Source organism: Ambystoma mexicanum, chromosome 1q, assembly GCF_040938575.1.
Source record: "Ambystoma mexicanum isolate Mex_15411 chromosome 1q, UKY_AmexF1_1, whole genome shotgun sequence".
Taxonomy (NCBI): Eukaryota; Metazoa; Chordata; class Amphibia; order Caudata; family Ambystomatidae; genus Ambystoma; species Ambystoma mexicanum.
Genome location: NC_090922.1, coordinates 1,392,616,020 through 1,392,641,764, shown reverse-complemented (window position 1 = coordinate 1,392,641,764; position 25,745 = coordinate 1,392,616,020). Strand labels below are relative to the sequence as shown.

Below are 25,745 nucleotides of genomic sequence, written 5' to 3'. Positions count from 1 at the left end.
AATTGCTTCTACTGTTATAATGTTATATGTATCCAGTTGTTAAAATTGTACAGCGTTTTGGAGTAAAGCGCTATATAAACATAATAAATACAAATGCACACTGTACCCTGCTCAATATTAATCTTTACAATACCTCCTCTGGGAAAAGCTTGTTCTTTCTGCATACTCTAATCTGCATATTGCAAACTGTCATGGCTCCTACAATGTGAGCAAAAGGCAAATGTCCTTGCAGGAGCCTGTTGGGAAAGTTTTTTCTTTTTAGCAACTTTACCTCCATTTCTATGGACCCCTAAACCTTTTGTTTTTGTACCTTGCCCTAACTTTTTCCAGTTAAGTGAAGCCTTCAGCTTCACTCCACTGTACTTTTGTTTATTGTTATGGGGAAACTGACCAGTCCTTCAGACTGTTGGTACTGGGAAACTGTTTCCCTTAGTCTTTTGACTGTTACTTTTTCTGGTAACTTTTAAATAGTGCACAATGCATCTTGCAATGCAGTGCAATTCTTTTGTGTGACCCTAGACTCCAATCAAAAATGATTTTTTGGTTACCTTTAGATTTGCCTGAAGAAAACCTGGTGGCAGAAGTGCATTTTTACTGTTTTTGCAATACTTTTTGTTAACCTTACTGCGTTTACCGCCTTTGGCTACTAACTGTGGCTAGTGTCCCAACATGGCCGTGCCTCAAGGTTTTTGCTTGTTATTTTGGCCATCTTCTCCTGTGGCCTTCTTCATGCATTGCACAGGAAAATGTTGGTTTTCACAGGCTAGTGCAGGGCCATGTGTATGTGTTCCAAAGAAGTGGGCTGAGAATGTCTGGTCCCAATCTACAAACGTATGCTTGTGTCTGGTGTGCACTCTTGCCTGAAACCCACAGTGCTCCCTGGTTGGACCGCTGCTGGTGTCCATGAGTGGGGCAGATCATGCCATTGGAGGGATGAATCTGAACACTCACCTGATTTTGGATAAGAGGAGTCCTGCAACCATGCCCCAGAGATCCTGGAGAAATACTGCAACAAGCCAAGTATCCTTCCCAGATGTGAAGACCATGGAAGACCTGTGAACCCATCCTAAAGAGGCCTGGCAACCAACTTCAGCTGCAGTCCCGGGGGAGCCCTGTCTGGCTGGTGATCTTCAGAAGGCCTTCGATGGTACTTCAACCCTTGGAGTGGTCCCACCAATCCCAATGTCTGCTCGGTGTCTAGCCATCTGGAGTCTTCGTAAGCATTCCTGGAACCATCCTGTGGCCTGACCAACTCCAGTTTGGGCAACCGTGCTAGAGGCATTGTAATTCTGTGTTCCGGCTCATAACTTTGGGGACCCCCGGCTTATGCTACAGGAGTCCCACTGTGAAATTGTTGGCGTTCAAGCTTCAACGGGACCAGAGGTAGGAGGCGGACTCTGACCGCACCAGCTGTGTCCATTTGTGTTGCCGTGCATGGGTGACAATCGCTGCATCTGGTCCACTGCCTAGAGGAGTGCTGCATCAGTGATTTGCATTCTTTGACCGGAACAGGTTGCACCAGCTTGTGTGTCGAACCGGGACATCTCTTGCGCCTGTGACTCCTGGGCTCTGGTGACCGGAAACCATGGTGGGAAAACCGACCTCTGACGACTTGCCAAGTCTGAAAAGAAATCAGAATCCGGGGGCGACTTAGTGTTTATCTGCACCCCAAACTCCACCAGTTTTGCATACTTTTAAAAGTTTTACCTCTGTTTGGCTTTGGCAAAACCTGTTGCTGAAAGGCCTCCGAAAGCTGGGGACAGTTTTATTAACTGGAATAGAACCTTACCTGACTTGGAACCTTCCTCCCATCCACAAGTCCCTCCTAACTTTGTCATGCCTTACAAAACTACTTGGAACTTTGTGAACTCTTTGGGCACAAAGCCCCAATCAACTTGGGGTTGGATTCCTAAAGTTAGGGTTGTATTCTTGTGGAGTGCCATTGCAAGTCTAACCATCGCGTTTCTTTTCAGCACTGTGAGTTGGGGGTATTGTGCTTTTGTTGCACTGGCTACAGGGACTGTATATATGTATTTTATTATGAGTTTTGTGTGATATTATTATTACTCGCTTATTGTCATTTTTATAGAGTTTGCTTGGTCATAAATAAATATTACAGACCTTGCGGACTCATTGGGGACCCTTGACCAGGCTCCCCCTCCCTGAGACATGCTATCTTGACCTGCTATCTTGATTGGTTTGGCTGCAGCACCCAGAGTCGTCCCTGTTCACTAGCTAGGTTGTCCTCCTAAACTCTGGCCAGAGTTTAGAAAGCCACTCTAACAGAGATCTGTAGCGAGCCCGTAGTGGGAGACCGGAGTTTAAGGGATACCATTACGTTTGCTTAGATAACTGACAGGGTACGAGGAATAAATAACCTGTGCTCCAAGCTGTACACTGAAATAGTCTGAAACGATCCATCTGCATTTTTATATTCTTTCCAACTAAAACTACTGATGGCAGACTAATTCCGCTATGTAGAGCATTGCTGAGGTACGATGCCACTACCCTGCTCGATTTCCTGTAGACCCACCCTGCTTCAGCCTGTTCAGGGCTGGCCTGGCCTGCAGGGCTGGCCTGGCCTACAGGGAACTCTGGAGATTTCCTGGTGGGCCTCTGCACCTTGGGCCTCTTTTGGAGTTTATTTTCAAATTTTCTCATAGAAAAAGGGTTGGGCTTGCTCGAAATTTGCAAAATGGGGCCACTTTGAAAAGAATGTCCAAGGCCTCTTTTGTTTCCCAGTCCACCATTGAGCCTGTTCAAGCAGCTCTCAATATCGTCCCTACCAGAGATGCTCCACACTGATGCGTTCTCCGCCTGTGGCCATGTCGGCCTCCTTTTCGCAGCCCAATTTTCGGCAGTTTCTTTACATGTGTACCACCTTTATGGTCTGCCATTCTTGGTCCTGGCATCATGCCTGGCTTAAGATGGCTGAGAACAGAATGGTTCCTCGCATGCAGCAATTAAAATGTTCAAGCCATGTAGTAACTTCCACATGAAGAAAGACACACTGCTGCATGATTTCAGTATTAGTCACATATGTGTGAGCCCCTCGACTGAGGAGACACACGCCTTAACATAGTGCATTTTACTGCAGAATTTCCGTGAAAAATAGGTTAAAACTACACAGTTTACAGTCGGCTTTTCAGGGTGACACCTGATAAAATCCAATAAATCACCAACAGTGCACAGGAGTATTTTCCAACACGTTTTACTGATGACTTTGTCCGCTATAAGTCTGTATTTTGAGAGTGCAGCCTGGTGCAGTATGTGAAGCAGCTCCACTAAAATTATGAATCTCAAATGTAATACAAGGCAGCACAATCCCACTTGTAAAGCAGGCGCAGCTGCACGTCTTTGAGGTTTTGCCCCCTTACGTAGGATAGCAAGCATCTTACCTTGCTACTGTTTTAGGCATGTACGCAGAAACCTGACAAGGGAGCTGTAGTGACTTTAACATTTGAATCTATGAGTATTAAGTATTGTTATGGGTGTGTGGAGTGCTCTGAGAACAGCACACCCCATATTGCTTTTTGCTCCCATGCATGGTGCACTGTAGGAGGCCTCGGGATGGTCTCTGGCCCTGGCGCACCCGTCATATACTGCACTCTAGGCTTAACAGTGTTGAGGGCCCCAGAACGCTTTACCCTCCAGGCTCAGGAGCACGACACACCTCGGAGTGCCTTAAACTCCACTATCTGTACATACGTAAGAGGGACAGAACAAAGAGCATTCCAGAAGCGAGGGGGCTCCTTCAGGAAATATATCCGGGAAGAGCCTACTGCTTGCTGACTGTTTTGTGTTGCATATTTTTGGATCCCATGTAAGAGAAGACGGAAATGAAACCTCTTTTCCTCCCAGGGGCTGTCACAGGAAGCATGAACACAAGAAGATGCACTGATCTCCTGCTTCTAGTGCATTCCCTTCTCCCACGGATTCCTCACCTGATATCCCTATCCAAACGCCATTGTTTTTCCAAAAGTTTTCCGCCAACCGGGAGTGCAACGCAACTCTGAGTCGACTCTGCCTGATGCCTCTACGTGCCCCGCACCCGACATGACAACAGGGCCAGAATATATGAATGCCCTGCACCCGTGACCTCGGTTCCTTTTTTCCACGCACTTTGTTCCCTAATCGGGAACACGCTTGTCAAGCTTTGAGATGTCTTTCTCTGCACCATGCCTACTCCGTCTAAAGCCTCTGGCTTCAAACCATGTGCAGATTGCGACTGGCTGATGTGGGTCTTGGATCCACACTAGATTTGTCTCTACTGTTTGGGCAAGGTCCACGATACCCAGGATTGCGGGTTGTGCCAGTCCATGCACCGAAGGTCCACTGGCAAAGGGCGGCAAAGATCTTGACTCTCGTCCACAGGTTCTATGTGATATTTCCACCTTTTATAAGCCAAACACAAAAAAAACTGCACACACATGCACAACTTACCTCTCTCCTGCAACTTCTCTCCTCTGGCTGAGCCTGTCGGCCCCTGGGCGCTCTCGTCTGTGGCAGGGGCATGGCAGTTTGTTTCAGAAATACCACTCGGAGCAGTCTCCGAGCAGTCTTTCTAAAACATTTTTTTTTCTTTTTTAAAAGTTTGTTCTTCACTCTATACCCATCCACAAGGTGAAGGGTGAGGCTCTGCGGTCTAGTTCGAGGTTGAACGGCGCAAACTGCTGTTACGAGGACAGGGCAGTTCTGTAAAAGGAGAAGGAAAAGAAGCAGCGGCATCGGAAGAAGTCCTGCTCCTGAGTGAGTCCTTGCATCGACAAACTCCATCCTCAAAAGAGAGCCACCGCTTCAAGGATTCTCCTGAGCGGCCGGCTCGGGTCCCTTTTCCTACCCAATCCTCCACCCCGAAGGAATGGGAGAACTTCTTGCTTTTCATGCTAAGCATCTTTGCCAACGCACCGGCTGCTTCGGCCTCAGCACCTTCAGCTCAGAGTGTGGCACCGACGAGCCCCACTGTGTCTGTTGTGACTGGCAGGGTACTCACTGGAGACCACTCCTACATGGCTACAGGCTCGAGCCTGGCCCAAAAGATGACCTGAGGTTCCACTGTGCCGACAGGCTCCACTTTCGGGCAACTAGGTCTCGGCACTGGTTCCTACTTCGTCATCGGCATCAGCACTGTGCCACTGTGGGAGTATGCTCCACTCCCTATGGACACCTTAATGGCTAAGATGCATGACATCTATGAGGAGGAAGGTAACCAGATTCCCTTTGGTTTGAACCCCTGGTTTCTAGGGAGGTGAGAGATTTCCCAGAGGAAAGGTGAGGATGTACTAAGGTTGGGCAAGGACCTACAAGTCCTCAGTTGCCTTGATACCTCCCCTGGGATGAATATTCTGCTGGGTCCCACCACGGGAAAGCCTCAAGCCACTTTTTAGCAGTTGATGTCAAAGGTGGCCAACGCTTTGGGGCTTTCTGCTCCACCCAGAACCAAGGTTCAGTATGAAATGTGTGATTTTTGGGTGATGCCCCCAAAAACTATACACTCCTATCCTTCAATGTTGCAGTGGATGTCCTGTGCTGGAAGTGTGGAAGCCTGCCTCTGCTCCCGCAGTAGATGGGGATCTGGCAAAGAAGCACTGTCCCACCCCACTGGATCCGGAGAGTTTGGTGGTTCAGGCCATCTACTGGAGGGGCACATAATTCAGCAGCTACTGGACATCTTTGCGACGGGAAGATAGCTCTGTGGCAACGTGTGGGTCTTGGAAGCAAGACCACGCTGAGCAAACGAGGTTTGAATCCCAGATCCGTGCTTGGGGGCGGTGGGGGTTGGGGGGATTGGGGCTTTGGAACAAGTGTATTATAAATAACCTGCACTTCTACAAAGAAATTCTATAACTAGCGCCTAGATACTCTGAGTTATGTGCGCTGTTCCTGGGTATGGAGGGGGCGGGATTATCTTGTGGGAGTTTCTATGAAAAAAATTCATGAAATCTATCGAATACCCATTGAATACAGGGCAGGGTACTACTCCATCCTCCTCCTAGTTAAGAAGCCTTCTGGAACGTTTTGCCCCATTCTGAACTTAAGAGTTTAATCAATTTGTGCTACACATGGGCCTTCAAATGGGGTCTGTACAGACGATCGGTTCCACTCTCAATAAAAGGCGGGGAAATGAATTGCCATCTGTCAAAGGTGTGTAGGCTCTGTTTTTTAATACATTTTGTTTTGAATAATAAAATGAGGCAGGCAATTCGATCTCTGAAAGAGTAATCTCCTGGTCAGATTCCACTTTCTTAAGCTCCATGCCAAATGCATGGTGTGTATTTGTGTCCTGCATCAGTATCCTGATTTTCAGCTTCTATTTACCAGTGGCACAGAGCAGGTACAGACGTCAGTTGCCCATTTGACAGCAGCTGCAGTGACAGCTAAGTGCCTGCAGCGCAGAGGCTGCATTTATTAAGATGTGCACCCATGTGCTAAAACTATGATGATCGTAGGTACCTCAAGCTACTGGGAGGGTAAACTCTAAAAATAAGCAATGCCTGAGATAATATGCTGCATGGCACTACTTAGGATCATTGCAGCCACATCCACTTTGATATCGCACATGTGTCGGCTCCTGTGAGTCAGCTCCCCTGTTAAGGAGATGTGTATTCTGGCTGGATGGGTTGAGGCTGCTAAAGGACAGGACAGAAACCTGAATTGTCATATCTCATCTTTTATCTCTTTGTAGGGGCAGGTAACACTTTCCCATTGGACAGCCACTCCACAGGAAGCTGGCCTGGGAACAGGAATCAAAGGGCAAACCCATTCACAAAAAGCTAGGGCTCACACCATGGTGCTGCATTTCTAAAGACCTTAGTTTCTCGTTTGAAGAGAGAAAGAGGAGCTGGGTTGGAGTAGATAGGAGGGCTCTGTACATTGAAGGAAGACTTGCACAATTTTGTTTCTCTCTGCCTCTCGCTCTCCTTCCTGTCCCTCTGGAGCAAAGCACTTTGGGTGTGATGCCAGAAGGGCAATGTCTGCTTGTTTGGACCACTAAGGCAGGCTAGCTTTAGACCAATCACCTGAAGACTTTTACCTTAAAAACAGGGGTTTCCCACCACTTTGTTGAATCATCTTTGAAAATCCCATCCTAGAGAATTTCTCTGGACACTGCTGAGTGAGAAGTACATTCTAAAGTCCTCCAGTTGTGAGCTGAATGCAGATTTTTCAAAGCATAGGTGAACTCTGTCCCCTAATATCCCCAGTGACGATTGTGGTTGAACTTTGCTGCTGGACCAAGACCTTCCTCTCTGCCAGCTACCCTGTTATCTAAGACCTCACACTGTTGCAAGATCTCTGAAGGTGTGTGCCGCCTCCCCCATGTTTGGGAGCCAGAGAAAATGATGGAGCTTGACACCCTGGAGTGGGACTCGCAGCTCCTGGAACCCAACAGTCAAGGTCCTTGTGCTGTCACTGCCGACCTTCCCACCTTACCAGGAGCTGTCTCTTTTCAGAGTCATCTTTAGGAACATATGCTCCATAATAGGGGTCCTGTGTCTGGGCTTGATGGCACTTTCGACTCCTAGCTTCTAGGGCCCGGTAGCATGGGGTTTATGGACAGCCAGTCTCTACACTGGCCGGAGGGGACTGCTCTACATCCTTCTTTCAATAGTCTTTACTCCAAGGGTTCTGGCAAAAACGAGACAGGAGAAGCCTCTGGTAACTACAATAGTAACCTGTGTCATGATAGGGTGACCAGAATTCCCGGTTTGGTTTGAAATGATTGGGTGGCTACGGTAATTACATTTGTAATTTTTTTTTCACAACACTTTCAGAATTTTGAAGTTGGAGGATTGGCTCGAACCCACAACATTTCAGGTACAAGTGACAACACTTACTGACTGTGCCACAGAGACTGGCTTGGAAATAAGTGTACAGCAAGCAATGTTATATCAATTAGAGCAAACGCCTGTTTTGAATTAACATGCCAAAATTCACAGACAAAACTGCACAAATGAGATCATATACAGTTTATAGAAAGAATATGTCCTGGAAATATGATTGGGTGGTGGTTGTGTGGGCGTGTTGGGGCAGGTGCGGTAATTGGTGGGCTGCAATGGGGTAGTCCCTCTTATGTTGTTGGTCGTCCCGGTTTTTCGTTTTGGAAATCTGGTCACCTTAGTCATGACCACCCAGAGTCGTGCTCCATATGCCACTGGGGTCCAATGTGACGATGGGGGTCCTCAATAGTGGAATGGGAGTGTAGAGTAGCTTTCGATAGGAAAAAGGGCCCCAGAGACCTACGTCCCCTTGACCCCCAGTTCCCTGCTCTCCCTCTGTTATAATGTCCCATCTTGAAGCCTGGAAGTCTCTGAAGACTTCCTTGGGGTGACCCCAGCTATGCATTGCCCTCCCCATCGTCAGCATTTGCCAGTCACTGTGTGCTAGCTGACCTGAGGGGATCCTGGTTTGGTTTTCGCTGTGGCTTCTTTTTTTTAATCTATTTGGACACTTCTTGAGAAAGGAAACGCATAACATAAAATCAAAATATGCGCCGATAACCAGCGACTTCGCTTTCTTAATTTGAATTGTTATTCCAGCCACAGATTGCATCCATCTTTTTCCGACTTCAGCGTCTGCACCTGAAGGGGAAGCGAAACAGGAAAATAAGGCTATTGGAGAATATTTAAACAAACCCTGAAAAGAGAGACTTTATTTTTTTATTCAGAGCCTCTCACGAAGCCTCCCTCCTCCACCCAGCCAAAGCTCTTGGAACACCCTACGGCTGTATTCATGCCAAGCTGTGGGGATATCACACGATCGCGGGAGCGTGTTCTCGCGAGATCGCACGTAACGTGATCGCGCGAGCCCACGCTCCGCGGGAAAACGTTTCCCGCTTCAGAGCTGGCAGCCCGCCAGATGAAGCGGTCGCACCACAGCGCTGCTCCTGATGAGGAGCCAAGAAAGTGAACTTCCAGCAGCCGTACATCACAGCTTCTAGGGTGTAACACCACAGCCACAGGAGGCTACCTGGGGGCCCTAGAAGCTTACAGCGTGCCATCCCAGTGCACCCATTTCCCTCAGTGATTCAACTGGGGAAGTCCTGAACTTAACTGAACTGTAAGTACGTGCTTAATGAGAACTTGGACAAATACCAGTCCACACTAGTCGTTATTTAATAAAGTAGAGTAGACTCATTACAGCGTCCTGTCGTCCTTCAAGGCCACAACACAAGCCATTTGTGGAATTCCACGGGGAAGGATGGGTACAGCTTCTGGAAGGAATCGCTGACGTCCCCAGCAGTTGCCAAGCCAAGGAGGGCGTTTCACTCTACTGCAGAATGAACGACTGACTCCACCAGCCAGTCCAGGGGGCTTCTAAGGTATCCCTCATGGAGTACGGTAGCTCTTCAGAGGCTCAGGCTGTCGGCCTGGCTGTTGAGTGGGAGGGGTTGATAGGGATGGGCATGTCCGCAGAGGTAGGACGAGCCATACAGGGCTCTAGGCGTCCTTGCACCCTCAAATTCCGACAGCCGGCAGGCATTGGGGCTCATTGTTGTGCACAGAATATGGGATCCTTCCAAGTTACTTGAGGATGGATTTTCCAATGCTGTTGGCACAAGCTGCATGGGGAGAGCGGGGCAGTCACGCAGTCCTGTGAAGAGCCAGTAGAAAATGTACTGCGACTTCTGCCATTTCTAGCGTGTATTTGCTTTAGTGAAGTGAAGGCTTCGCTTCACTAAAGCAACTACCACAAAAAGCAACCTACGTCTTTCTTTTAACGCCTGGGCATATTCCTCGTACCTGGTTATATGTGATGCCAATGTGGAATACATGATACTAGTACCTGGTTATGGGGCTATGCATGACTAATGGTGTGTGTACCCCAATGCAAATGTGAACAATTTGGCAGAACTCTCAAATTAGGTGTAGGGGAAACATTATGTAACAGGAGACATTTTCATAGTCCTCAAACCTCAGAAAATGTCAGTAAAAAATGGTAGTAATGCAGTTTTTGCAATTTCCACTAGGTTGAGATGGAACATTAAATATTTGCCATGCCATTTGACACTTTTTAATTGAAAAGGGCCCTGTCCTCCGGAGTGGGTGCAAGTGAGGCTCATGTTGGTCTTGTTCGGGAGGATTGTGAAGCGACAGCTATGGCGTTAATAAAGAAAGCCTGTACTTTGCCAACTTCAATCAGCTTAAATCATGCCAAAAATAAAAGATTTATACTTACATAGATAACAACTTTTTCGAGTAGGCTCGAGAGTCACTGCGTTGCATGCACTCCCATGCTCCGCCCTCATAAATGTGCATACATGCATAATCACACCACCACCCTAAAAAGGATACAATGTGCTGTGAACCCACCACTTTGAGAGGAAATTGTATTAGAATCTGCAACAAGCACAGTTCACTTTTCTTAACCTTTTGTGATTGTTTTCAATAGTGTAGATAAATGTGTTTGCCCTGTTAGTAATGAGCGCTCTTTAGTTGCCTGTAACACATAAATCAATTGCTTTTCCCCCACAGACTAAACATTTTGGGAGATAGCGTTCAGTAAGAGAAAATCATTTGTCCTAGATCACACACTTTTAAGTGGTGAAGCTGGCATTTGATCCCTTTCTGGTACACAACATAAACGGTTCTTTGGGAGAAAAATAAGTAACTGAAAACAAAACGGTCTGTCAAGACATTGAGCACAGTGCATGGGGAAGACAATGAGCTATTTGGCCCTAAGGAAGAACACCCTAGCCCTGGCGTGGGTGCCTGTCCCTAGATGGCGGGTGATGCAACGCCTATCTAAGAGGGATAGGTAAGAGAAACTGTCCCTGGTTTTAATCAAGTGTATGGTAAAAGCCGCAAGAATTGGGATTAGATCTTGTGGAAAAAATAGCTGGAGGGCTAGATCAATAATAGTTTTGGACCAACTATTTACTGCACATTGTCTTTATAGAATGGGCGTATTATTCCCAGAAAAATGAAGGGCATATGAATATGCAAGGCCACTTGGTGCGTGGCGACGCGTGTACACTGGGACCCATGGGTGGTGGGGGAAAAGGAGGGCAAGATGGAGGAGGAAGGAGATGGGAAAACCATTAATGCTCAGCACCCTGTGACAAGGTGGCCACCATAACAGTGTCTACCCACCTGTGGATGGAGACACTCAACGCGGATAATGAGTCCGCGTGGACTGGGTGCAGCTGCTGGGTAGCAGGATGACATGCTGAAACAAAACACGCACAGGCAAAATCAATCTGTGGTGCGCCATTGAAAATCGACGATAAACTAGTGAAGCTGCCGCCAGGGTGGGTCAGCCATCTGCAGGGGGTCTCTTACCTTAGATGGTACCAGGTAGCCTTCTAAGGCGACCGCCGCATAGAGAAAGGAACAAAGCTTGCAACAATCACTGTACCTACTGGCATTGCTTCCGCATCCGTCATAGGGGGCGGCCCAGGGGATGTCGTCAAAGACCCACTGGACCAATAGATATAGCGAGCGAACGCGGCAGAGACAGGCGATGCTTCCGCGTATATCAATGGGGGTCGGGCCAGGGGTGCTCAGTCGGAACGTGCTCAGCCAAGGATGATTGCGGGCGCTGTTCAGCGTGTGGAAAGACCACTCTGCACTGTGCAGGGCAAAACTGCATACCAATAAACTGATGACATGTGCGAGCCTGAAAAACGGGACCAGTGTGGCCAGGGTACCATATTTCCAAGTGGTCCATGGAAGGGAGGCGTGCTAATTCCCCTTGAAGTTTGCTGTGGTGAATGCTTGCTCCCCTGGGCCTGGACAGAAGACCAGGAGTGTCTGAGGGGCAGGTGGTGATACCCTGACTTCAGACGGCAAAGGCACTGATAATAAACCTGGAAATAGTAGAACTGGTGAGTCGATCGCAGCGGAGGTGCGGTGTGTGCTTGCAAACTGAATGAGATGCAACGTACCAGCTCAAACACATAAGACAGACACGTCGGGCAAATCTGACACAGTGAAGAGAACAATGCAGGGAAACATATTCTCAGAGTGGTTGCATGTACAATTACACATTGTAGAAAGACTTTGTATGAAAGAAAGAAGCTCCTGCAAGCAGGGGAGCTGTGCGATTGTCAGATGTTTGCGCAAAACAGAGATCCTCAAGGAGAGGAGCTGCGCATGAAAAACGAAGTGGGAGCAAAGGCCACCAAGTCTATGAAAAAGAGACTTCTCAAGTAAAGGTGCATGAAAAGCATTCGGGTGGCCTCCAGGAGGGAATAGTGATCCAGGTTGGCTACTGAGAACCCACTACAAAGAAAAGAAGGTATCCTTAAGGTTAAAGGCATCTGGTCGCTTGATTTGTAATGGGTGGACTGCACAGTCTGACAACTATGCCACGACCAGGAGGCTCTGTTGAAAGGTAAAAGAAACTTGGTTGAAAATGGGAAAGGATACCGGAAAGCAAACAAGCTGAATGAACCTGTTTTGCAGAACTGAACTTTTGTGTCTTATAAGCTGAACCTTTGTGTTAAAGAAACCACTATGCAATCAGAAGGGGTCTGAGCCTGGGTGAGAGAAGACTGAGAGACCTAAGAAGGAAAGGGGAACCAGAAGGCTTTTTGGGTTCAAAGAAATGGAACCCAGAGAAGCATAACAACCTTAAAAGGAGAAAAGGTACTGTGAACTTTTTGCCCAGTGAATATCGAGAAACTTTCTGAACTTTGTGATCCTGAGTGCCCTAAACTTGGGGAAGGGAGCTACAGAAGAGCTCCATTGTCACATTAACTTTGCCTTGAACATTATTGATTTAGCCGAACACCATAAACCCAGTTTTCTTACAGAAGTGAGGCAAGCATAGGTTTTGACACAGACCATATATTTCTTTGGTGTGACAGGCTTAGACTTTCCCTTAGTTTTGCTTTCTGTTAGGAAACATTCCCATCTTAGAGTTAGGGCAAGGTAGGTGTTCTACCATCTTGATCATTGAGAATAAAGGTTTTCAAATTGTGTTTCACTTGTCTGTGTCATCTCTTGATACCATGCTTATCTCACATATCCGTATGGGTAAACCAAAACATTGCTTGGGGATTATTTTGTTGAAAACGTTTTTTTAGTTTGACTTGAGGTACGTTATACACCAGGGGTGTTGCTAGGTCTGGAAAAGAACGGGGGCTGCGCTAATGTCTGAACTGTCGGGACTGGGGGCTAGCTAGCCTTTTGGTTGTAGCTCCTGAGATTCTATCCGGGGCTACAACCAAAGGACCAGGGGCTATAGCCCCCGTAGCCCCTCCCAGCAACGCCTTTGTTATACACTATTCTCAAGTCTTTGACTGGTATTCTGGACCACATATCTTCTTAGATTCAGTGTATATAAATGCGCTCATGTTTGGCTTTCGAGAATACTCAGTTAGATAGAGATTACTTATCTTTCAAAGCACCACCATAAGGCAAAAGGTAAGAGAGGGGAAAGGGCATTGTGCATGGCAACTGGCAATGCTAGTGGAATGAATTTGCCCAACTACAGTTTGTTATATTATGTTCTAGTCCTCCATATATACCAATGTTGGGATCTTGTCCTCAATGTCAGCAATGACATCCTTATATTTGTAGCGCACAAGGCGGAGCACCTTTCAAGGCTAGCAGCTGTGTTAGACCGTTTGGACGATGCAGGACTCCCACGACACAGCAAAAAATGTGTGTTTATTAAAGAGGAACTGTCTTTCTTTGGTTATGTTTTAAACAGTAGGGGCGTGTCGGCAGATCCCCGGAAAGGAGCGGACATAAAGGCAGCATCTCCCCCCACTACCCCCATGGAAGTAAGTAGTTTCCTAGGGATCGTGACGTACTGTGAATGATTCATCAACAACCTAGCAACACTCTTTGAACCACTGCAAAATGTTACCAAGACCTCTACGAAATGGCAGTGGGATAGCAAGTGTCAGAACTCAGTCTGTCGAAACTATGATGGCTTCATAAAACACAGAACTGCAGATAGAGCTGTGCGTGGACGCATGCCTGGTAGGCTATGGAGCGGTGCTAGTCAAAAGATCTCCGGCTAGAGAAATCAAACCAATCCCATATGCATCCAAGGTCCTCACCCCACCCAGCAGAGGTACTCTCACATCGAGAAGGAAGACTTTACAGCCCTCTGGGGCTGCCGCCAATCTGTATGATCAGAAATTCACCAAGTACACGGACCACAAACCATTGGTTGCAATCTTTAAGGGGTCTGTGCCTCATCCGCTGGCGTGGATAGAAAAGTGCCTCCTTCACCTGTAGCAGTAAGAGTTCGACCTCACCTATCTGTCTGGAGCGAATAATCCTGCAGGTTTACTCTCGTAACATCCAAGGCCCGCCACAGCAGCAGAACTGCTGGAGTCCACGGAAACCGAAGATATCTGCCATGTGATTCACACAATGAAAGCAAAGGCCATCCACATATCCGACATTGCAGAAACCACCCTATAGGACGCATGTTGTGACCTAACAAAAAACCTAGTGATGTCAGGGGACTGGAACTCATTCCTGGAGACACAACCAAAACTGCACGAAGGCTGCTCAGGGTTTCCTGACGGGAATCGTTGCAGTCCGCCATGAACTCTTCATCACATCAGACGTCGTCCTCTGCGGAGTGGTGTGACTCGTCATCCCGAATGACCTCCAAGACAGTGTTCTTGCACTCGCCCGTGTAGGCCTTGTGCGCACAAAGTCATACATCACAGCAGGGTGTGGTTCCTGCTGCTGGAATTGAAAGTGGACATAGTCGTACCCTCCTGCCTCTCATGCCAAGCATCGGGTGTCCTCTGCACACCCCCCACCCCCACCCCCGAGTCTGGACCCCCATCTGTTTGGCCCCTCTAGGAAAATCTCGATGGGAGTCCAGTATTGACTACTGCTCAGTCCTGGAGGGGGATGTACCTGTTAATGGCCATTGACAACTACTCCAGATACCCTGAGGTAGATATTGTGTTGTCCACTTCCACTGAGGCGGTAGCACTAGCCATGGGAAAAATATTTGTGTCACATGGTCTCCCTCGGTCTGTGAAAAGTGATAACGGCCATCCATTTCAAAAGAAAGAGATAAAAAAATATCTGGAGGACCTGCAGATTTACCACCACTGCATCACGCCCACCAGCCCCAAGCAAATGGGGATGCAGAGCGGTTCATGCGGCCACTAAACAAAACCCTCTGCATTGGCAATGCTCAAGGTCCCCCCTGACATATGGAGCTCTATTGGTTTCTGAGAAACTAGACTGCCCCTCACATACGTTCACGGACACCCCACCGCCTGACCTCATGTTCAGGGCTGTGTTAAACTCGTCCATACTGCACCACATGTTGATCACTGTGAAAACCATTCACCAATACCAGGTGCATGCCAAATGTCTCAAAGCCAATGCATGCATGCATGAGAAAGAAGACTGGCAAAACCATCACACATTCGCGTGGGGGATCATGGTTTGGTTCTCAACAACCCAAACAGAGCAAAGCTGACACTATCATTTGATGACGCACCGTGGAGAGTGGTGGACAAACAAGGTACCCTGCTGCAGCAAGTGTTGTCTGAAAACCCCAAACCTGTGGCTATGACTGACCCGACGGACAAGAGCAGATGCCCAGCGTTGTGTCTGGAATTCGCCAAAGATGAAGAAATAACCCTCCAAGTAGAACCGGAGATGGCACCAGAACAGTCTTTGACAGAGGACTAAGTATCTCCGGAGGATGTCCGTCCCGCACAGGTGTCGGCCCGGCATCATGAGCGGTTCCCCTTCCTGCTGCACCGGCACCGTCAGTTAGACTCAGAGACTATGCCTGTTGTGAAGTGAAGGATTTCACTGGTGCGCATTTTGCAGTTTTAGTTAGGTGGTTTTTGTTTGATGAAAAAGAAAATGGATGTTATATCCCGGCGCTGTACCCCGACCATCCAGAGCACTTCTGACACATCATTGCGCACAAGATTGCTTTGGTTTTCTGGGTCAAAACATCCTGTGTACCCTTTCATCCTCTTCCACTCCCCCCACTCGCCTTTCTCTCCTCCTTCTCGATCACACCTGATGAGGTCACCAGAGTTGTCCGCTCCATGAAGGTCTCCTCCAAACAGGTTTCCCCCTGCTCCTCCAGAACCATGATGGACAATATTGGCTTCCTTGCCCCTGCACTCGCTGATTTCTGCAACCACTCTTTTGCTACTGGATCTTTCCCCTCCTCCCTCAAGCACTCCTTTGTTTGCCCCCTCCTGAGAAAACCTTCTGCAGACCTGTCTTGCCCAGCCAACTACTGCCCCATATCTATCTCCCCCTTCCTTGGGAAACACTTGGAGAAGCTGGTCTTCCCCCAACTGACCCGGGCACACAGAACTGGTTGACTGCCTCCACGGCCATCAATCTGGATTCCGAGCATCCAGAGGTACGGAAATAGCTCTTCTGAACACCCGTGAGGAACTGCCCGCATCTCTCGATACCAGCTTTCCAGCTGTTCTCATTCTACTTGATCTCTCTTCTTCATTTGATACGGTCAACCACTCCATCCTCATAAAACAGCTCCACAATACCCTAGGTACCTTGGAGCGGGCACTGGACTGGCTCACCTCCTTCCTCAGCGACAGTCCGTCCATGGTTATTCTAGGATCTTTCTCTTCTCCAACCTCTATCTCCACCTGCAGTGTCCCCCAAGGCACCAACCTTTCTCCCTGGCTTTTTTAACTATCTTGCTCTGCCTACACACCTCATTTCCACCTTCTCCCCAAACTTCCAGTGTTATGCAGATGACACACAACTCTTCTTCAAACTTCCCTCTGATCCTTTTCTTACTTCCTCCATCACTCCTGACTGCCTATCTGCAATCCAGTCCTGGCGTACTTCCAATTATCTCTGCCTCAACGCCAGCAAGACTGAGATCCTTCCTATTGGGACTCCTGCTCCCTCTTTCTGTCCCTCACTCTGGCCTTCTTCTATGGGCTCTCCCCCTTCTCCTCCATCTGAAGCTAGAAATCTCTAAGTCACCTTCGACTCCTCTTTTCTTTATCCCTCATATTCAGGATCTTGCCAAGAAGTCCCACTTTCAACTCCACCTCCTCAAAGGAATTCTTATTTTCCTCACTTAGTCCCATAAACTCAATGGCTCTAGCGCTCTGGTTCTCTCTAGGCTATACTACTGAAATAGCCTTTTTCTTAATCTACCCTCTTTTACTCTACGACCCCTCCAGATAATCCTGAATGGGGCTGCGGGACTTATCCTTGGCCTTCAGCCCAGGGACTGCATCTCTCCTGCAATAAAAACTCTCCAATGGCTCCCGATTGCTGCAAGGATGAAATTCAAATCCCTGCATCATCCATAAGGCTGTCTGAGGCCTGGGTCCATGCGATCTACAACTTGCTCTCCATAAATACTCTCCCTCCAGATGTTTACGTTCTTCCGGCACCAACTCTGTTTGTCAAGCGCTTTGCTAAACAGCGAGATGGTGGTCAATCTCTTTCCTCGGCTGGCTCCCTCCTATGGAACAGCCTCCCCCTTCCTCTTCATCTTGAACCGGATCGCCTCAATTTCTGGAAGCTCCTCAAAACGTTCCTTTGCACCTCCTTCCCTTCCTCACTCTTCTTCTACATCCCACGGTTGCTGAGATTGGGTGTGGGAGGCAAGGACACATAAGGGCCCTGGGTCACCAATCGCCTACAGCCTCCACCCCTCCCAGCACTTGCCCTGGCACCCAATGGCCTATGCCACCACAGGCCTGCACTTACCTATTTATTGGTGGCTGACCACTCCACCTCGGCACTTACAGCTGCTCATTCCCTAGCACTTCCCTCTTGATACTCCTAGCACTCACCCCCCCACTCCTCATCCCTTCTCTCTCTCTGCACTTGCACGTTCTGAATGCTCACAAGGCTTAGTAGGACAGCCTCTCTCTTTCATTGTTATATTTGCCTTTCATTCCATGTTCCCTCCCTGTTGCCCTGTGGGTACTTTGAAACAAAATTTACTTGATGTATAAGTGCCTTACAAATGCACGATAAATAAATATGAAAACAGGGCGCACCACCCACATTCTTCTGTCTCCTGGTCTCGTCTGTGATACGAAGGGGTGCCTATGCCCTCGGTGCATACTGTCCTATGTCCCCCCCTATATAACAGATATGGCACTGTATGTTCAGGTTTTTCAACGGGGGGGGGACCAACTCCAGAGGGAATATTTTCATAAATTACACCAGTTTCGGCTGATATTATGCTTTTGTTACCCTTGTCTGTATAATTATTCCTTTGTTTGTTTTTGCAGGTATTTGATCCAGAGCGGTTTTCTCCAGAGAATATATCCTCTCGCTCGCCGCATGCATTTTTGCCCTTTGCTGCTGGTTCAAGGTAAAGTACCACTAATTGCATTGCTATTATAGGGACTAGAGCAGGGTATCTAGTCAATTCATCTAAACCCATTCCATCTAATACCATTCCATTGAAATTTTTCCAACTAAACAATTTCCATCTAATGCATGTTTTTGGGGGGTAAAAGGTTAATTTTTGTTCGGGTGCATTTTAAAGTGTAAAACGACCTCCAAAAAAGAAGGGAAAAAAGAATGCATTAGATGGACATTTTTTAGATTGAAAAATTTCGATGGAGTGGCATTAGATGAAATGGTTTTAGATGAAATGACCATAAACCGACTAGTGGTGCAGACCTGACGGCCTACTGACAACTGCGTTAAACCATGCTCTGGTCAATAGGGACCTGTGATCAGGATCCATAACAGCATCAAGATTGGGAGCCGCAGCACCTAGTGGGGGAGAATGAAGGAGGTACAGGTGAACAGTAGACCCTTGGAGACAGGGGTCCTCCATATTACTGGCCCAGTGCCCCAGAGGCAATGAGATGGAAACAGTGCCAATACTTAGGGGAGTATTAAAATAGGAACCCAGACACAGATCCAAGCGTGATTTTAGTATGTGCTAGCCAACAGATCCTATCATGCTTGCCCAGAGGTAAGATATGTTTCAGCAAAAATGTAGTTAAACTATTTATCTTGGAGCACCAGAAAATGACAGGTTTTAACCTTGGAGAATCGGCAATTGAGGCCTGACCAGTCTCAAGGTGTGTGATATTGGCTGCGTTTGATGTAGGCACCATCAAGAGGTGGGAGAGAAAAAGATTTTCCTCAGATCGAATCCCATCAAACGTACCCGCCCCCCAAAGTACAGAGCCATCGGTACCAACACTCGCCCCATTCACTTTGTAGTCTGTTAGCATATAAGTCACTGACAGATTCTGCAGATTTTTAGCAAATGTAAAAAGTCAACCTATGACCTGTTTCATCTTTGATCTTTCTAGCATTAATGTTATCCTTCCATGTAAGATTGAGATAATCTTACATGGAAGATATTATTGAAGATAATCCCCATATATTCGAACTTGCAAAAGGACAATGTATACCAGATGAGAAACACATGACAGCATTTCTATTGATTGGTGGGTCATAAAGTTCACGTAACCTTCCACCAATATCTGCAGGGACTTGGGTGTTTTGGCAAGAAGGATGGTGTCATTTCCATAACTCAAAACCAGCAGCTTTCTCCCATGACACTGCGGAACATCAGCACCCAGCTGTTTCAGGCACAAAGGAAGGTGTTTGACATATAAAGTAAAAAGGAAGGGGGCCAGCACACAGCCCTGACAGACACCCTTGCCTTCCCCTAAGCTCCCACTGAGCTTACTGTTACAGCCATGCCGTATACATACTCTGAAATCCTCATGTAGGGACAACAGAACACGCAACAATAGCAAGGGGACTCCATAGCAGCCAGGGAACTCCAAAGGAGGCTCCTGTCCGTGTGGACAAAGGCAGAGCGAAGATCCATAAATGCCACATAGACCGGAGACCTCAGAATAGCAACATAGACCGGATACCTCAGAATAGCAACATTCTTGGCTACAATCAGATGGTGATTAATGAACCGATTGACCGCCCCCATTCCTGGTCTAAATGTCAGCTACGAGTCAGATAAGATATTTCATCATCATCAAAATATTCTTGCTTCGGCGTGATGCTATGAACATCAAATACATGTACATACAGACAGCAAAAAGGATAAAAAAAGAGCCAGTATAATTTCATAGTGATGACATGGATAAAGCATTGTAGGCCACATGCATGATAAAAAAAAATCAAGTGAAAAACAACAAATTGATGGACTTAAAAATAGGAGGCAGAATCATCATTGCAACAACAAGCCCAAAACATGTTATAGCGCCAATTGAGGTCACAACCACTTACGAAGCGGGTGGGTCAATGTGATAAACGGAAATATATTTTCTCAACACCGGGAGAGACGACTCGCAACCCAGCACCATCATTTAAAATCAATCTTCTTCCTGAGTGATAGACTGTGAGCACAACCCTACATTTTTTATTCCATTAAGAACACAAGCACAGAAGAAATAGAAGTAGTCAATCAATTGTGTGCTATAATAATACGTCAGTTCTTAGGTCTTTTGTGCCATGCCCGATAGATGAACCTCACCACTGACGTAAGGACATCCAGAGCTTGGGTGGAAGTCAGATAGCTCACTGCCTCATTGGCAGTCGTTTATATCTTGTCCTTTCCTCGACTCTTCTCATGATAATACCTGAAAGGTATTCCAGCTCTCGGGAAAGGTGCCTGTAGTCAACATTGCATTAAAAGCCTGGGTAAGAAAAGGGGCCCAAAGCTGTATGCAGGAGCAAAAAAGGTAATTTGAGACTCAATCCGCCCGGGGTCTTTAAGACATTTCTGTCGGATATATTTCAACTTCTTTGACGAGCAGTGTTCCAAAATCATACTGTCAGAATCGGCACACATCTCCTTGCTACCACCACTCCTAGCGCTATGATATATTATGATAGAATAGGCAGAGCGGAAGTGTAGATTGAAACATTAAGTATCAGTAATTGCTAATAGTTAAGGGTCTTACATTTCCCCATGTATACACAATTGCAACAAATATTAAGCATCAGCAAATTGGTGAATAGGTTTCATGGCGGCTTTTTAAGGCACACATTTGACATGTGGTTCCATTGAAAGCTGCAGTTTTTCCAAGTTTGCTCACATGTCGTTTTGACCTTTCCCTAGCAAGCTCAGATCTCTAGAGCTCAATGGAGGCCTAATGACATCTGCTCTGTGTTTCTTTCATCTTGCAAGGCCCAATTCTGGTAGTGGAACTAGAATGTCTGGAAAATTGAGTGAATCATTGTGGTGTTGGCTGTTAATGGAGTAAGTGATCCATGTTTGACTGTGGTGTCCACCGTTGATGGGGTGTTGGCCCAAATCCCTATCCTGACTCGAAAATGATGTGCAATATTTTTATAAAGAACCTGCAACAATGGCGGTGAAGCTCAGCCCAGTAGCTTGTGGCCCGGAACCAATGCGCCCCTCCCTCGTGTTAGCAGGCCCAGCTGGAACAAAGCTTCCGCTGTCTCTTCATCACTTCAACAGCCGTGGTCGAGGTTTTGACTCAACTGCTGGGAGATAGACCTATGAGAACCAAGATATTTTACTCCTGCAAGAAAATGTCATTTGGGTGTAAAAGCATGTGCCCTTTGAAGGCAGAGATGGGAATGCACAGCAGAAATGTAAAAGCTATTTTACGCCACTACCACTCCTTCAAATGGTCACAAAAAGCCCAGGACTGCATAAGTAAGGTGTATGTGGATAATACCTTGCTAAGCTTTACTGGTGCACTCTGACCCTACTCTCTCTTTTATTAGGGATTCAATACAAGCGTGGGAACATAGTAAAATTGTTTATTTTTTCTCCATTAAACGAAGTGTCAGGATGGCTTTCGCCTTCACTGAGGTTGCGCCCCTTCCTCCCGAGGAGCCCCTCGAGTCCACTGTCTCCTCTGCCACATGCACAGTCGGTCGTTCCCGCTAGAATCTGCCTGCTCTCGCTAGCTAGCTTCCCGTTATTTCTCTCCAGCCGCTTCCTGAAAATGGTACCCAGATATTCCTGTCATGACCTTTCCTCCTCCTAATGTTACCCTACTCTTTTCTGTAACACCTTCGCTCTGACTTCTAGCACCTTCTTGTGGAGTTCTTTTGCCTGCCTCTTCACTCTCTCTCTCCCTGAGGTTATAGCCTCGGTGTCACCACCACTCTCTCGGACTGTGGCCTCCTGATGTTCCTGGGGCCTGGCCACTTTCTACTGAATGCTGGCTGATGTTTGCTCCTCTTGCCACCGTCCTTCAACTGATGATACCACCCCCTCTCTTATTTTCTTAATTCTTACCACCTCTTCCTGCTCTCATTTTCACACCACTGTTATTATCTATACTCCCGTCAACACCGCCTTCTGTCCACTCTCAGCCTCTGATGTTATCCCCTCCTCCTTTACCTTTTCATTTCCCTCCACTTCCTGCTGATAATTATCACCCCTGATGTTATCACCTCCTCCTTGACCCTGTTAGTGCTCCCCGCTGCTGTCCCCACCCCACTCTCCTCCATCTCTCCAGCCTCTGCTTCCTCCACTCCTCTCCAGTCACCTGCCTTCTCGAAGCACTAGACTCCTACAAGCCACACTGCCCAATAGTCCAGGGCCAGGGGAAACAGTTGTCCTTTTGATGCTAGAAGCTTGACTTTTAGACCATAGCCTAATAATATATTTTATAGCCATCACAGATTATCCTATATAAAACCTGGCAGCCATTATTACATATATTTTTAAATTTTATTTTATTTATATTTATATATCGCGCAGACAGCCCAGGGGCATTGTGGCTCTGTTACTTGCAGGAACTTAGTTACAGGGGGTACAGGATTGGTAGCAGTCGTTGGCACATTCTGATTGCTACAAACAGAGTAGTCATTACAGCTCATGCATCTTTGGTTATTACATTACAGACAGTTTATTGGCAAACATGGTGCTGCGAGAGACCTTATGTGAAGAGGATGGTTTTCATAGCTTTCCGGAAGGCAATGAGGGAAGGCTCACCTCGGATTGTGGGAGGTAGGGCATTCCAGTGTGATGGTGCGAGATAAGGGAAGCTGGATCCTCCTGCTCTGGCTCTTTTTTTACTAGTGGCACACAGAGCATGTTGGTATATGGTGATCTAGTTGGCCTTGTGGAGGAGACGGGGTGGATTCTTTGTGAGAGGTAGACCGGGGCGGTGAGGTGGATGCACTTGTGGGTCAGTGTCAGAGCTTTGAAGATGATTCTTTCCCTTATTGGTAGCCAGTGGGCTAGTTTTCTGGCCTCAGAGATGTGTTCTCTTTTCGTGATACCTTGGGCAGCGCGGAGGGCATTGTTCTGTATGATTTGTAGCCTTTCCAGGTTTTTGTTGGAAGTTCCTAGGAAGAGTACATTGCAGCAATCTAGCCTGGAGCCGGTTATTGCTCTGGCTATGTTTGTGCAATTCTCTTTGGAGAGGAAGGGTCTGACTGCGTTGATCAGTTTGGCATGATATGCGGCTGAGGAGGCAATTGCGTTGACTTGTCTGTCCATGGAGATGTTGGAATCAAAATAGACACCAAGAGTTTTGACCGAGTCGGAGACAGGTATTTTACTGGAGTCAATGGTGAAATGACTGAATTGGGAGTCTAGATTTTTTAGCGTGTTGGGGGAGCCTACCAGTAGGAGTTCGGTCTTGTATTTGACTTTAAAAAAACATTCACTTTATCAGGAATAGTAATAAAAATTCTATTTTTACATGGAATAAACCACAATAATAACCATTGGTGTATATAGATACTTAAGTATGGGGGAGACCGTATCCAGGTGTATATACACCAATGGTTATTATTGTGGTTTATTCCATGTAAAAATAGAATTTTTATTACTATTCCTGCTAGAATGAATGTTTTTTTAAAGTCAAATACACCTGGATACGGTCTCCCCCATACTTAAGTGCACCTGAAAGACAAGGAGCAGTGCACTGCACACTTTTCCAAGGTAAAAATGTAGTCCTTGGTTACAATTCTCCAACAACACTGCTTGTTGTTTTCATGTATAAACTATTTTACACAATTCAGTTTTATTTAATTCAAGATACTAATTTCAGTTATGTTGGCTGCATGATAAGCGCATGGAAACTGGTGTTTGTATGATAACATTTATCCTTGGGCAAGGGATTCCATAGTAACAACATTTTATATGTATGATATGAATGACAGTTTCCATGTTGTTTTCTTGGCATCAACATAATAGAACACATCAAATCTTGAAATAAATAGAAAACAAACACACAATTCAAATTACCATAATTCATCTATGGCCCTCACAAATGAGCACATATTTAAAGAAATCACACAGCAAACCATGAATGAGAATAAATGCTCTGACAACCCAAACTTCTCCAGCATGGGGTCTGGTATGGATTCACATGCTCATGAATATTCCCCATCGTCAGGCTGGAAATCCTCAGTAAAAGAAAAGTTTCACTTTCACTTAAAAATTTTATTTCTCCTCTAAACCAATCACTGTCCTCTGGGTCATACTGCCCCCATCCAATGACAGTACCCTCCCTAAGCCCCTATTCTGGCAGCCATCTTCAGATTTTTACTGCACACTTCAGCGTTGGGAGTCCTAGAGTTTTCTCTCTGAGCTATTTGTAAATGTGTTCGTGTTTTTCGATGGAAAAAGTTCTATTTTTGTTTAAAAGAAGCCTGTTTGCTCTTTTCTTTGTCTGCCGACAACAGGGACCCATTACCGGTGAAGTTCTTCGCCCCTCAATGGCGAAGATTCTACTAGGCCTCTTGGCCTATTTCGTGCCTCCGTCCATGAAGGAGGGAAGGTATTCTTCAGGCCCCGCACCAAATGCGGGCTACGGAATGTGTTTGTGGAGGACAAGCACCTTCAATGCCTCTACTGACTGCACCCGGACCACAAGGAAGCAGAGTGCGAGATGTGCCTTGGTTTCTCCAAGGAAACGACGGACAGGCATACTAGGCAGGCGGCATGGCTTAACGCCAATGCCTCTGGCCCCTGGTCCGAGCATGGTCATGCCTCACCCAGGACTGGCTGGTCCGAGGAGCAGTCTTCTAAGCCCTTAGGGCGCCTCATCCGTGAGTGCCCACGATAAGGCCAAGAGCCGCAAGTCTGAGTCCACAGAGGTCGCTGCGGAAGCGGGTCCCAACGTGTATAGGGTGCAATCGGCGTCGCCTGCCACTTCTGCTGCCAGCCTACCATCAAGCTCACCTTTAAAGAGGAAGTCATCTTCCCCGGCTGAACTACGTGATAAATCCGGGAAGCCGCGGATGGAGGAGAAGAAAGTGGAGCAGACCAAGCAGGCTCAACCGGCACAGGCTAAGACCTTGTCGGCGACCCCATCGACAACTAATACCACGAAGGCTACAGGCGCTGAGCCTACGAGGGTAGCTCCCACCACTCAGAAAGTGTCCCTGCCCCCACCGCCACAGTGATTTTGGCAAAGTCTGAAGGCACGCCAGAAGGCATGAAACTGGCCCATGCCCCGGTTCAAGACCCTCAGTGGGCAAAAATGGGGAAGGGCTCAGAGGCCCCGAAACAGCCCTCCTAGGCCATCGCCCAGACCATGGAGGTCTCGACCACGCATGACGAAGATCAAGAGTCCTTGCATAGGGTTCACAAAAATGTTAAAGAGGAGTACGAAGGTGCAGGGCCTAGTTTTCCTGTTCTGCCTTCTCAGCCGAGGGACATTTCCTTGGATATTCTGTTGACTCTAAACACCTTGGTGTCAGAGATCCAAATGAGGATGCCTCTTGTTCCGGTACCTGTGGCCCCGATCAACCTCCAGCAAAGAAGAGGAAGCGTCATCCGACACCCCCATTTAGCCTCCTCCACCACGTTGGGTGCGTTCTTCCACAGCAGACCCAGACACGGGTACAGAGACGGAT

The 25,745-nt window shown here is 47.2% G+C and overlaps 1 protein-coding gene across 2 annotated transcripts in view; it reads left to right on the top strand.

The window, feature by feature from the left end:
* The window catches only part of LOC138548066 (cytochrome P450 4B1-like), a 252,246-nt gene that overhangs the window by 201,086 nt on the left and 25,415 nt on the right, over positions 1-25,745 (top strand). For both annotated transcript variants that reach the window (XR_011291897.1, XM_069642253.1), the window contains one exon: positions 18,188-18,270. Coding sequence is in view for 1 of the 2 variants with exons in the window: in XM_069642253.1 (XP_069498354.1) it covers positions 18,188-18,270 (83 nt within the window). In the remaining variant the exon portion in view is untranslated. The remainder of the gene's footprint in view (positions 1-18,187; positions 18,271-25,745) is intronic.